This window comes from Barbatula barbatula (genome assembly GCF_947034865.1).
Source record: "Barbatula barbatula genome assembly, chromosome: 13".
Taxonomy (NCBI): domain Eukaryota; kingdom Metazoa; phylum Chordata; class Actinopteri; order Cypriniformes; family Nemacheilidae; genus Barbatula; species Barbatula barbatula.
Window position 1 is genome coordinate 10,426,821 of NC_136776.1, and position 13,688 is coordinate 10,440,508.

Sequence of the window (13,688 nt, forward strand, 5' to 3'; positions counted from 1 at the left end):
AATTGGTTAAAATGTGCTTATACCAAGCTGAGCCAATGGTAGGATTCGTCACGCTCGCTGGATTGCAATTTTCCTCACTTATTTCAAGAATGCAGACTCTATTCATTTTTTACACGACTTCGGGGCTTTAGATTTATTTTTAGGAAAAACAAAGCAGCATCACTTTTCAAAGTGATTCTAAAAGAAGTGATTCTCCTACAGCTAGAATAATGAACTATATACTATTAAATTGTATAAAATTTATTTTTGTATAATATAATATAAATGTTTATTCTGATTATATAACTCTTTTATTCGTTCTCTTTACCTCTTATCCCTTTTGGGATCATGAGGAGTGCTCTCCACTGACAGTAATGGAGACCTTGGCTTTGTAAGATAGACCAACAGATAGACATACAAACAGAAAAGGGAAAAAAGAGGTTCTAAAGATATAAGGGAATGATGGAGAATGGAGTGCATGGACAGGCTGTGATCAGCGAGGCCTGTCAAAATACTTCCTGTTGACTGATTCACCATCAGACGCTGGGGATAGGAGTCAGAGAATCAGAAATCTTTACAAAGAGAGATAGCAAGTAAAGTTGCCTGCAGCCCCGAATTTATACTTAATATGATGGAAAAGCTGAAACCCAGAATTTCACTGTGAATGTGAATTTGTTTTACTTGCTGTGCACTTCTATTAACAATTCTAGTATTTAACTTTGCGCCTGTATCATGAAGAATCCCATGATGCACCTAGTGGAATTGATTGTATAAAAGTTAAAATAAATATTTGATTGACAATTTGACAGTAACTGTTTTGCTCCTACATAAGTTCTTCCATTTGTGTTAATTCATAGCTTGGATTTTTGCAAAATGATTTAAAAGAAGTGAGTAATGACTAAGTATGTAGTTTATTGTGTTTCAAAGTTTTTTTATGATTGTTGTATACAAAGTAAAAAAAAACTTAGAAGCGTCAGATGCTTAGTTCTCATGAACAATCTCACGACCATCTGTGATGCCTAAACACGATGGTGGGTTGTATTTTGTAATCACATGTTCTGATTCATACTGTATATTATGTTGGCTGTCATTTTGTGCTCAGGAAACCGCAAACATCACATCATAAAAGTCCATCTGTCTATCTCTCTGATCAACAAAACACTGTCATTAAATTCTGTGTAACAATACATAAAGCCTCAACTGAATACGTCATAGTTTCAGTGTTTTGACGGAAGAATGTTTGCTTTGTGCCCAGAATAATACCTCTGAAAATAAATAAAAGAGTGTATTAATTGATTATATTCACGTAGTGATGTGAGTTGAATGAACAGCTCCCATTTGGAGTGAAATCTGTAATCGAATCAGCATTTGATATCAGAATACGCCGACGTGTTAGCTTAAGTGCTCATTAATAGCTGATCATGCTTTATCGCTGTCTCAGAGCATCTTGTGTCCTGTCTAGCCACAACAGTGTAACTGGTGTGGGCTATTGTGACTCTTTGACTAAGTGCTTTGGGGGACGTGCACTGAATTCATGGGGATTGGCCATAATGCATTGCAACTGCTCGGTTGTTCGGTTGCAGAGGGGGTGCTGAGAAGGTCTCCCTGGGTTAAACGGATGACAGGATCCCCCGGCTTCTTTAGCCCACACAGTCACAATGGCATGGATATGCTAGCTTGGACACAATATTCGACACTCAGAACACATACTTGCTAGGACACCTGGTTAGCAGACAGTTGCCTCAGGGGCTCCCTGTTCATTAGATTGACTCTGCTCTGTAATTAAAGGCCTTGGAAAAAAAAGGAAATAGAAAGAATGAAAAGGTAGGAGGTGGAATGCCCATTTCTCAGGCAGAGCAGGAACCTGAACAGATGGAAGCTCGGTTTATCCTAGTGTGTAGGACCTACGGCGTAGTTTTTATTTATACTTCTGCGTCGTTGTCCGCGTCGACAGGCAATGACCACTAGGCGTTGTGTCTATGCACGTTTTGCTTGTGTAACCAAGACGAGAGCCGAAGAAGGAGCAGCTCATTTGAGAAGCAGGAGCAGTGATAGCTGCAAGTAAATAGTCACTTTTGTTGCAGCTTGAGATGTTTAATACAGACGAACAAACAAACTTTTACATTGAGGTGAGGCGTTGTTAAATTTTTGGAGAGGTGCGCATCAGGATATGGTGTAGGTCCCACACACGTTTATAAACTGAGCTTTACACTCATATACGCCACCAGACAGGCCTTTAATATTCATCACTGAGCCTCAGTATGAACCCTACACGCTTGTCTTTGTGCGGTCTGGGGTGTGGCTACTGCAAGGGACTCCATTCGACCAAAGCAAACCGGCAAATTTTTCACCATCCAAAAATTGGCTTCCAAATCAGGCCCCCTGAGACCTGGAAGCCCACAGTCTTCTAAAGTCCTTCGCAGATATGATTAACACAACAAACAAAAATGATGCTTGCGATCTTTGCCTCCTCCCTGTCACGTGCTGTCATTATATGAGTATCAAGTGATTTGCACTATAGGGTGTAAGAAAATTTTTCAACATTTCAGCACCTCTCAGATATTAAATAAAACAGAGATTGTTCTACTTTCTCGTGTCTGAAATTACTGTAAAAGAAGTTCCCAGGGAACAAACATACTGATAAAATGTATACAGTATGTAAGTTGCCTTGGATAAATATGTCTTCCAAATGCATGAATGTAAATGATTGCTAATTGTTAACTTGCACAGTTGAAAGCCTTTTACTAGCGTGACATCATTACAAAACACTGGCAAAATAAAATGACAGAAATATCTGTACCTGACACTTTTATAAAGTCACAAGCTGGAAATTGTTGTTTAAGTTACGGATATTCTGCAGCATTACTTCGGTAGCATTGACAGTGGACCTTGTTAGTACATAAAAGGTCAAAAGAGAGAGTGACAGCCATTGTGCTATGACTGACAGCAAGTGGACGGATTGGGATGAGGCGTCTCCTTTCATTGAATTCCCATGGAGGATTCAGGGTGTTGGAGATCCAGGCACCTACATCAAAAACCGTCAACCAATTAGAGATTGCACACCAGCTCCCCAAAAGCAACCCTCTCTTCTAATCACCACACTCCAGTGTAGTACAAAAGCCCAGCCCGCTCACCACATTTCAATCTAAATAGATTCCCCCCTCCTTCTTCCCTCCAACCTCTTTCAACATCTTTCCCTGTAACCCCCTCCACACACACACACACACACACACACACACTTTATGCCGGCTTCAACTAACCCCCCAAGAGCTAATAAAAGCAGTAACAAAAGCGCATACAGAGCAATCAGTCTAATAGCTTTAATAAGTTTAATGCAGTGTTTTCCTCATACTGTTGACACATCTGTGTGTTGGGAGGCAAAACAGAGCTCAAGTGTTTGGAGACACAGAAAATGAGGTTGTGCCATGTCTGGCCCCCCTTTCGCAGAAGGACACAATAAGGACTCCTAGCTTGAGATGCCAGTCTAAATGTTGTTTGCAAACAGGGAACTATTTTAGAAATACTCGGTATAAAGGAACAATAAAACATTTATGTTTATCTATTCAATAAAAAGAAATAATTACACAAGATGTAAGTGCAAGTGAGTTAAAAAAACATAAAATAACCAGATTAAACAATGCTACATTTGCTAAACTATGCTGTTGTGCCAAACAATGCAAAAACTTGCCATTACGTACATATTGAATGTTATAAGCAATTTACAGTGACTGCTGTTTATACATGAAAAGTAAAAAAATAAATTTCAAAAAATTTTTTTGTATTCTTCGAGGTAAAATTGTTGTCTGGCAAATCGAACAGATTATATTGTTTTTTGCACATTTTCTGTTGCTATCTGGGTCTAAGGTGGCTAAGCAATAAACAACTTAAACAAAAAGTAATAGCTTACGCTGAAAAACAGTTGGCCTGAAATCTTGTGGTAATCTCTCACCTGTCTGCCCACACAGCTCTGAGTCAGTTTCTAAATCCAGTGAAGACTCTTTGTATCAATAGAGGTGGTTTTGTTCACATAGCCTTCTTTTTCAAGAAAGATTCCCTACTGGAACAAAGGCATATTTTAATGTGCATGTAAATCCACAGAATGCATGTGTTTTTGTGTGTTGTTTCAGAGAAACAACTGTTTGTCTGCCTTTCTCTGTTATTAAGCCTGCTCTGTCATTAGTGGATTAGAATGTAAGGCCTGACCTTTCTTACATAAATATGTGTGTGCACGAGTCTGTTTTTACATGCAACTCAGAGACTATGAATTTGCCATTGAATATGTTTATGTATTTGCACGTGTGTGTTTAGTGTATCAACAATGAATAATCATTTAATCATTTACTCATGTTTTGATACTTCCGTTTTATTCTTCTAAACATCCGGCAATTAAATCATTTCCTCTACAGTCAAAAATATTATTTTAACAAAGTTCATATCTTAACTATTAAGATGATAACAAGCAAAACACATGCTTTATTGATTATTAGTTATTGATCAAGTTGTTCAAATATCATACAACTATAAAATAACAATCAATCAATAATGTCAAATTACATTTATTCATTTTAGCAGAGGCTTTTAATCGAAGTGACTTACAGTTACAACTAGCAAAATACAACATACGGTTTTTAAAAGGCAATAATCACAATAAGTCCCATAATACAAAGCTTTACACACTGAGTATATGTTTTATTTATTTATTAAACATTATGTATTATAATGTTTAATGATGTTATGTAAGTTATTTATGTTTTTTAAAGCAGACACAACACAATGTTTACAAAAAGAGGTGATTTTTATAGTGTTTTAATTTACTTTTAACATGTACTTCAGGGTTTTATAGTTTGAAAAGCAATTTGAAAATTTCATGACAGTTAAGTAAACAAGGGTGAATAAAACAAACCTTTTATGGCTGTTAATTTATGCGTCAATTCTCATGTTTCACAAACGTTCTGCCTCACCAATTCAAGTTTATATAGTGTGCTTCATGTGCCTGGGTTTATGGTTTAAAGTTTGACTGTTTCACTCTCAAACACCGTTTACAAGTTTCGAAACGATGGCAGGTTGTACTCGGAACAGATTTTTCTCAGAGCGTGTTTAAGGACTAGTCTGTCAGGTTTCAGCAGGACCCATAATTCTTAGTTTTTTTCTCCAGAGGAAAAACAGGATATAAACCATTGGCTCACTGTTGCTAGAACAAAACTTTCCCTGTGTGGAGCCATTTTAACTGTACCAAAATTCGGCCGTGGGTCGTAATGGAGGCTCCGTATCGCTGTCGGCTCCATGCTGGAGCCTGAATGAATTGTCGCATAGAGGGCACTGCCCCTCGGCCCCCTGACTGCAGCAGCATGGGATGAATGGTGGGTCGCCCTCTGCTGCGTTTTCTCTCTTGCATTTAGTCAGGACTGCTTCCTCATCTAAAAGCACGCTCAGCTGACACAATGCTCGGCTTTGCTGTTTTTCAGTGCAGCTTACAAATTGGAAACAAAACAGAAGCCCGCAGAACACTCTGAGTCAGTTGCCGGTCGCTTATAAACGTTTCACCTATTTCTCTGAGTCAGAACTGAGACTTAGAAACACACACATTCATTTTTGTTCTGTTTTCTTTGGTTTTGCTTTGCATTTTTTCGCACCAGTACCTACAGTACATGTCATTTTTCAAGTCGATCCTGGCAGCTGACTTCTTTTTAAACCATGAAAGCATTGGAAGAGTGTTTAAATGTAAGCGGGCCAGTCCATCAATGACAAGGTATGACACAACGGGTGTCATTGGTTGGTGACATCCCAACAGGACATCGATAATGAATTCCAAGTCGCCAAAACAGAGAGCGAGAGAGAGAGATCTGTTTTATGTGTTTGAGAAAACAGTAAGCTTGATTATGTTTAGGATATTAATTGAGCGGCTGCAAGCGCTAAGCGAATAATCCATGTCACTGCGTGTAGATGACAGGCACGTCACATGTTCTGTGAAGTCTTATGCATAACTTTGCATGATTTTTTTCGGACAGTTACTTTCTTTAAAAGCTGAATGTAACCCACAAAGGTCTTGTTTTAGCACGCTTGATTGACCACCATTGTGGTTTGGGACACATCGGCCCAGATTAGCGTTTACGCTACAAATGAGATGTGTTTACACTTGCATTTAGTGTCCAGTTGTAATAGGATTACCTGTGACAGATATTAAATGTGAAAATGAGCTCAGGCTTCTACTCATTTTGGAGTGCAAAAAGGACATTTGTATTAAAAAAAAACGTTTTTGCACCCTAATATATGATTTTGCTATTTAAATCAGTCCCATCCATGCCTTTTGGTAAAACGTAGCTGCAATGCGCAATTGTAGCAGTCGGCTGTAAATAAACCGTCAAAGCAGGAGGCAGAAGGTAAAATGGTTGTCTCAATGTGTTTGCCATCTACGCCAAGTGAGTGTGCTTTCATTATAATAAAGACAGAGAACTGCACATATGGCTGGTGGGAAGAAAATTGAAGAACAGAACAAAACAGACAGACTGTCCCATATTGGGTATTGAGGAAATTGTGCAGATCTTCCTTTGTGAGTTTTATGGTGTCGTTCCAGAACTCCTTTGCTCTGTTATATATCCTCTTGAGTTTTACAGCTGCTAGCTTAAGGGTGCGTGTGTTTTTTGTGTGCGTGTACATTCGGGAAGGGGAGCAGGTTGTCTTTCAAAAACACTTAGCTTTCCTTTCCCACCCTGCAAATACACGGTTAATTAAATCTAATTAGAGGAGGGCTGTCATAAATCTTTGACAATGCCTTCTGGATCACCCACAAAGCTGTTTTCCCTTTCCACCATCTTTTCACTGCTGATTAGCATGATAGTGTTTCTCAGTTCCTGCGCCCATGAATGTACCTCAAAATGCATTCATATCTATTAACAATATGGACAGTGACAGTTATATGTTGCTTTACACCTTTTGTACAGCGTGAAATCAATTCTTTCATTTTAGCCTTTAAATTCATGATACTTTTCCTATTGCCTGCTGTTATGGCTGAAATGATATTGAAATATCATTGTTTGTCTGCAGAAACACTGATGGACACCAAATGGGCCACGACTGAACTTGCCTGGACTTCCCATCCTGAAACTGGGGTGAGTTTCTTGTTTTGTGTGTTTATTTTGGAGCCAATTACTTATATACAGTTCTTTCTGCAGTCGCAACAGAGGGTACAGATCACAAGAACATGTCCAGTTGATGAAACCAAAATGAAACTTATTAATTTTGATCAGATTTCCACTATTATAAAAGCTGAGTCTCACTTGACGTCTATTAAAAATACATTTAAAATACCATGTATAACATAATGTATAATGAAAAAAGCTATTTCCTAATCAAATGCTATTAGAATTGGCTGAGTTACGGTACTTTGTGTGAAACACAGGAAGTTCTAAGTTAAATCAGATAACAGCAAAACCTAGATCAAATTTCAACCGTCTCACAATTATTCTCTGGAAGTGAAATTTGTGCACACAAGCCTTTGACCATAACAGCAAAAGTATATTTTGCTCATCTTTGACAAAAACCACACACTGTTACCTTTTATTTCTTCTTTTGCTTATATTCATCTAATAGCCTTTAATTTAACTGTGTTGCATCTGCCCCCTTTCTGCCTTCGGTCACACCGTCCCAGCTGTTGCACACACCCCTCCCTGTAACCTTTACTTCCGAGTAACTTAGCACCAATGTGCCGAGGCAGAAGAGCAGACCTGGTGACACAAATCAGCCACAATCTCTCTTTCCCCGTCCATATATTATTCTTGTAAATATCCCTCCCCACTGCCATTAAAGCAATAAAACTCCCACTAGCACAATGGGTATCAGCACAGCCCACTTTACACCCCAACAGATGCCTCCATTCAGCCCAGCTTTTTCCCTTCTGCACCCCGTCATGCACGTGGCTATAGGTTTCACCCAATCCGCCCCGCTATAGTTTAAGACCGACAGGAAAATATGTTACCAGTGATACATCTCACTGGCAGCTTTATTTGAAGTCTCGAAAAGAAACATTCCCCTCAATGAGGTAAATCTCACAAAACACCCAGGTTGCATTTCAACCCAAATTATAAGAACAAAGTAATACATTGCATAAAGAAAATGAAACCTACAGTCATTTTAGGAATGTTATGATGTTGTACATAAAGCACGTTTTACCAAACAATTTTTGTTAACTAACATATATGAAAATAGGTACATGAAAAAAAAAATGCAGCTGTACAGTATATTCTATGCTTCATTTTCTTATATTCAAGACATATTTATTCTTATGTTTCTAAATTAGTTTTCATTATTTTGGAGTGAGTTATGACCCAGTCGTATTCTTGACCGGTTTTGCAAGTCACCTACTGATTTAGTTGGCACAGCTACACATATCTCTCGTCTGTTCGTGTTACACAAAATTGTATGGTATGTCGCGCCTAGAAAACTGCAATGGGAACCTTGCCCAGATAATCATAAAAGTGGGGGTAAAAAGTTGGAATAAATTCCAGCATGGTTAAGCGTTTCTTATTTCTTCTTTCCCATTTAATCTGCCTCTATTAGTCATCAGCCAGGCAACTATAATGAGACCCATAAACAGATAAATACTGTGTCTGCATTAAGACTGTAAAGGAAAAAAAAACATGCTGACATTGATAAACACACCGAACGGCTGATTACTCAAAGATCAACAAACCAAGACAGAGAGCACTTATGCACTATATGTATTTATATAATTCGCATTTAAAGTCACACAGCATCTCCATCTAAAAGTAAATTCATTAGCTCTCTCTGACTGAAGGGGGAAAATACGGAGTGTGTTTACCTATTCATCAAGTAAAATTGATGAATGGGAACTGAACTTCTTTCCTGCATCCTATTTAACACATTAATCAAGGAAAGAGGAAAGTTTGCTGTCAGGTATTGGTGCTCTGTAATCCCCAGACTCAGTCAACGCCGGCGCAATGCGTGGGGCTGCTTCCTCAGCTCCCTGCTTTTCTTTTTCAGCAATTTATTCCATGGAAGTAAATGCCCATTTACACCTCATTCTTTCTTGTGTCCGATTGACCTGGTGCAGGTTATTGATCCTTGCACCTCTGTGTGTGGAGAGACTGTGATAAAGCAGAGATTTCTGGAAGCTCTGTCTGCCTCAGGCCCCTGGGGCCCTGTAGGGATGAATGGCCTGTCCGCACCACATCCATTTTGCTGTGTTAATTAAAGCCTTCAATTCGATACACAGTCTGTTATGGTCTGATCAACAAATCTCTAGATGCTTTGCTAGTTTTTGTTTTTGGCCTCTTATTTATTTATTTATCATTGACACATGCTTTGTTTGTTTAAGCGACAGTGTTCAAATTGACGGAGAGATGATTGGCTGTCCATTTCACTGCCTATATTGCCATTGGTAGCCAAATTGCATTTGTGTTTATTTGCATGAAGTAAAATTTGATTCTACCTCTTTGCATCTGCAATGGTTGCCACCACTCATTTTTCATGATATCAGCAACTGAATCACTGTCAGTGTGAATGACTCTTATTTTAAAGACACAAGGATAAGAGGTGCAACATAATGCATTTTTAAATACCACTATGGCAATAAACCATTTATGGAAAAAAGCTACCAATATTCTCCAAAGAAATAGAGATAGTGTTATACATTTTTATAACACAATGTTAGTTTTTTTTAATCCTGTATATAACGTGGAAAATGTTTAGTAAGTGGATTGTATTTAGCGTATTGCTACACATGAATACAATGTAATCATGATGTTGTAATTGAACGGTAATTGATTGTGAAGTGATGCAGAGAGCACACGGCACTCAAGGTAGGAGGTAAACATTTACTCGTTGTTTTGTTCGATGGAGTTCTGACACTCCATGGTAATTTTGATAAATTTGCAAGGCGGCTTTCCTCATTGAACTGGCAAACGCAGATGAAAGACCAGCGTGCTGCTCTCCGCTTAATGGCGCTATGCATGTGTGTAATTGAAAAGGCACAAACCAAAAAGCCCCAAATTTAATTTCCCCTCTCTTTCATCCACCCCATTCACTCTTTCTCGGCGTGTTGCCTCTGTTATATTGTTTCTTGAGCTCTGTTCCTGTAGTGTGTGGAACTGTAGCTACGAAAGAGCAATTTATTCCCTGACGTACCTCTGTGCAGTATAAAACTTCAGAAGTTAACTTCTAAAGCTCTAGAAAACATAAAAATGAGAATGGTTTCATTTATACGACTGGCAATAAAACGTATTGTACTGTAGGCTACTCTATAGATAAAAAACGTGTTATTGCTATTGCACCATATTATAAATGCTACCTCTTCTGTAGACATTAAGTCACATGGTGACCATACAGTATATGTTGTTGTATATCTATGACTTAAAGTGGTATCTCTTTTCTGTTTACCTCTTTTACCTTTTTCACAGTGGGAGGAAGTAAGTGGTTACGACGATGCGATGAACCCCATTCGAACATACCAAGTGTGCAATGTTCGTGAGCTTAACCAGAACAACTGGCTTCGCAGTGACTTCATTCCTCGCAAGGACGTTCTCCGTGTGTATGTGGAGATGAAATTCACTGTACGAGACTGCAACAGTATTCCCAACATTCCAGGATCCTGTAAAGAGACATTCAATCTGTTTTACTACGAGTCCGACTCAGATTCAGCCACCGCCACCAGTCCGTTTTGGATGGAGAACCCTTACGTTAAGGTGGACACAATTGCTCCTGATGAGAGCTTTTCTATGTTGGAATCCGGCCGGGTTAATACTAAAATCCGCAGCTTTGGTCCACTTTCCAAGGCTGGCTTCTACCTGGCCTTCCAAGACTTGGGTGCTTGCATGTCTTTAATCTCTGTCCGTGTGTTCTACAAAAAGTGTTCCACAACAATTGCCCATTTTGCAGTCTTCCCCGAGACAGCAACAGGAGCTGAAGCCACCTCGCTAGTCATCGCCCCCGGCACTTGTGTGCATAATGCTGTGGAAGTGTCCGTCCCTCTCAAACTCTACTGCAATGGAGATGGAGAATGGATGGTTCCTGTAGGTGCCTGCACATGCATGGCTGGTTTCGAGCCTACAGTTAAGGATTCACAGTGTCAAGGTGAGTGCTGATATATCGTTCTCACTGTGCAGTGTTTTCCCAGTATCACATTAAGCCACATGGACAAATCATCCTATTTTTATTGAGGTTGTTTGGCCTAACAGCAAATTTGGATATTCGACCTTGATTAAGGCAGAGCCAATGAATAAGTAAAACAGTCCGTATGTCTATCAGAGTGAAACATTTTGCTGAGAGAAAAGGAGGCGTCTTAATGAAAAACATATCAGGTTCAGGCTGAAGGGAATTGAGCTTGCGTGTAACATAGCCACGGTGAAAGTGAGCAGAGCGGACAGCGGGAGGTCAAGGGTCAAATGGAGAGCCGTGAGTGAGAGCAGACCAGGAATCGATTTTCGGACCAAGGGCAAGAGCTGCCGTGAAACATTAATGAAGAGTGTGAGATGGAGAGAAAAGTAACCCTGACAGATAAGGCATCAGAAGTTAAAGGCCAGAAAGAGACACTTTGTTCCAACACATTAGAAGAACTACAAAGACTGAAGAATAAACCTCTGGGGTAAAGAACTAAGTTAAGTGGCAAACAAAATAGCTTTCCTGTAGCTCAGTGGTAAGATAATTGTGTTAACAACGCAAGGTTGTGGGTTCGAGCCCAGGGGATTGCAGATACCTATGTAAAATGTATAGGATAATGCAATGTAAGTTGCTTTGGATAGAAGTGTCTGCCAAATGCCTAAATGTAAGTATTAAACAGCACTGCTCTGTCAACCACCCACTACAACATCCCTGCATTGTGGCAACGAGATTTACTAGGGCAAGCGCCATTTACAGTTTGCTTAAGAAATTTTAATATCTAGTTGTCAAAATAATGAAACACTTTTCTAAAGCTGCCAATTTCATATTAAGCATATTTAACCGTGGGGAAAAGTGGGCAATCCTTAGAAATGTGCTGCCTTACAGTACAGTTAAAAACCCATTTGTTTGCTTGTGGCGGCTCAAGGTGAAAGCCCTGGCGGCTGAGTCCTGATAAAACGTTCTCTAATCAAGCCAACCGGAAACTAAAGGAGGGATAAATCTCTGTCAACTCTTGCTCTCTCTCTCTCTCTCTCTCTCTCTCTCTCTCTCTCTCTCGCGCGCCTTCATCTGAAGGCCACTGGTCTCATTAATACCCTGCCAGAGTACAGTTTGGACATTCACATGAATATTAATCTGAGAGCGCTCCATACTCAGTTCTTGCTTCTGACTTCCAATTTGCACACAAATTCTAATCACTCCCTTAAGCTCTATGTTCTTCTCTCAATGAGGGAGGCAGCCGGGAAGGTTTGGGCAATAGAGTGTGCTAGAGAAAGTGCACAGAGATTTGCATTTCTTTCTTTTGCATTTCTTTCACCTCTCTGCTCTGTCAGGAGTGCTGCTGGAGGTGAGGATGAAAGAAAAGGGCTGACTTCTTACCTTCTAGGAAGCGATTAATCAGCACTTTCAGCCCTTCAGAAAACGGCACGACTTTTTTTGAACAGGGAATTTTGAGCAGTTTTTCATGCAGAATACAAGCTAGATGGTCTCATTTGTCTCTCAAAGACTTAGTTGATTGACGTAGATTTAAAATACGAGGAAAAACACAGAGACTCATTAATCTCCAAAGCGATGTGTTACGTGTGATAAACTTATTCGTCACGCTTTATCTTTATCTCTGCATGATTCATTTCCTAAGTTCCTTCCTCACTAGCTGCTACTCCTCTGGACGCTTTTGATTAATGGTTGAACAAACAAGCTCCTGGTTAACTAAGTTAACACAGTTTCCCTTCACTAATGGAGCCTTGTGTCAATATTGCACATTCTGAGAACGAGAACTTGGAAAGTGACCTCAGGATCATCATGGTGGTTTGTTCTGCTTTGCACGCAATCAGTTAAGAAACCAGATGTTCAAACGGACTCCTTAAAAACACAACAGGTTTTATTTGCCATCCCACAGAGGCTACTGATAAAATGACTGGAAACTGGCAATCATACAACATGCCGGCTTTTAATAAATATAAAATTGGGCCTTTTATCACTTAAGAAGAGAGTTTGGGTGACATTCAGAGCGGAAAGATCACAATGCCATTGTGAACACTCCACGTTTATCAGAGGTGCGGTAATAATGTGTACACAAGCTCTGTAAACTGTGGCCGATCTCCACAAAGGCCAAAGACCTGTGAATGAAACGCTAATCTTTGTATTTCTAAGATAACCGATTACACTTTCCCTGTACCCTTCAATATGCTTTGTTTGGCTTGGAGAAACATTTCCTGTTGTACAGCATCGACATTTGCCGTGTTTGAGTATCGATTGAAGGAGTTCATTTTAAAGAGTGCTTTCAAGACTTTGGAACTAACAGCCATGTGTTTGTAATTGAAGTTGACAGTTAGCATACGCGCGTGGGGTTTATGGGCCTGAGTATGTTGTTGGAACTCGTCTAGTCATGAGGGGGTTATTTCCCGAGGGGAAAGCAACAGCAAATTAACATTGCCAAACAAATACGTAAGCAAGAACCTGTGTGCCTTTATACTTCACAATGGCAAGATTGCAGGAATCAAGATGGAAAGGATAAGCCCATGTGCAAGAGGGTTGAATTAATGTAAGGATCACATTTTTACAATCCCTTAAATTCTACTCACAGCTTTGTAACA

At 39.5% G+C, this 13,688-nt stretch overlaps 1 protein-coding gene across 7 annotated transcripts in view; it reads left to right on the forward strand.

Annotated features, from left to right (window-relative positions):
- Positions 1-13,688, forward strand: part of ephb3b (eph receptor B3b) — a 42,458-nt gene that overhangs the window by 14,729 nt on the left and 14,041 nt on the right. For all 7 annotated transcript variants that reach the window (XM_079471159.1, XM_079471156.1, XM_079471160.1 and 4 more), the window contains exons 2-3: positions 7,024-7,088; positions 10,395-11,067. In XM_079471159.1, coding sequence (XP_079327285.1) covers positions 7,024-7,088; positions 10,395-11,067 — 738 coding nt within the window. The remainder of the gene's footprint in view (positions 1-7,023; positions 7,089-10,394; positions 11,068-13,688) is intronic.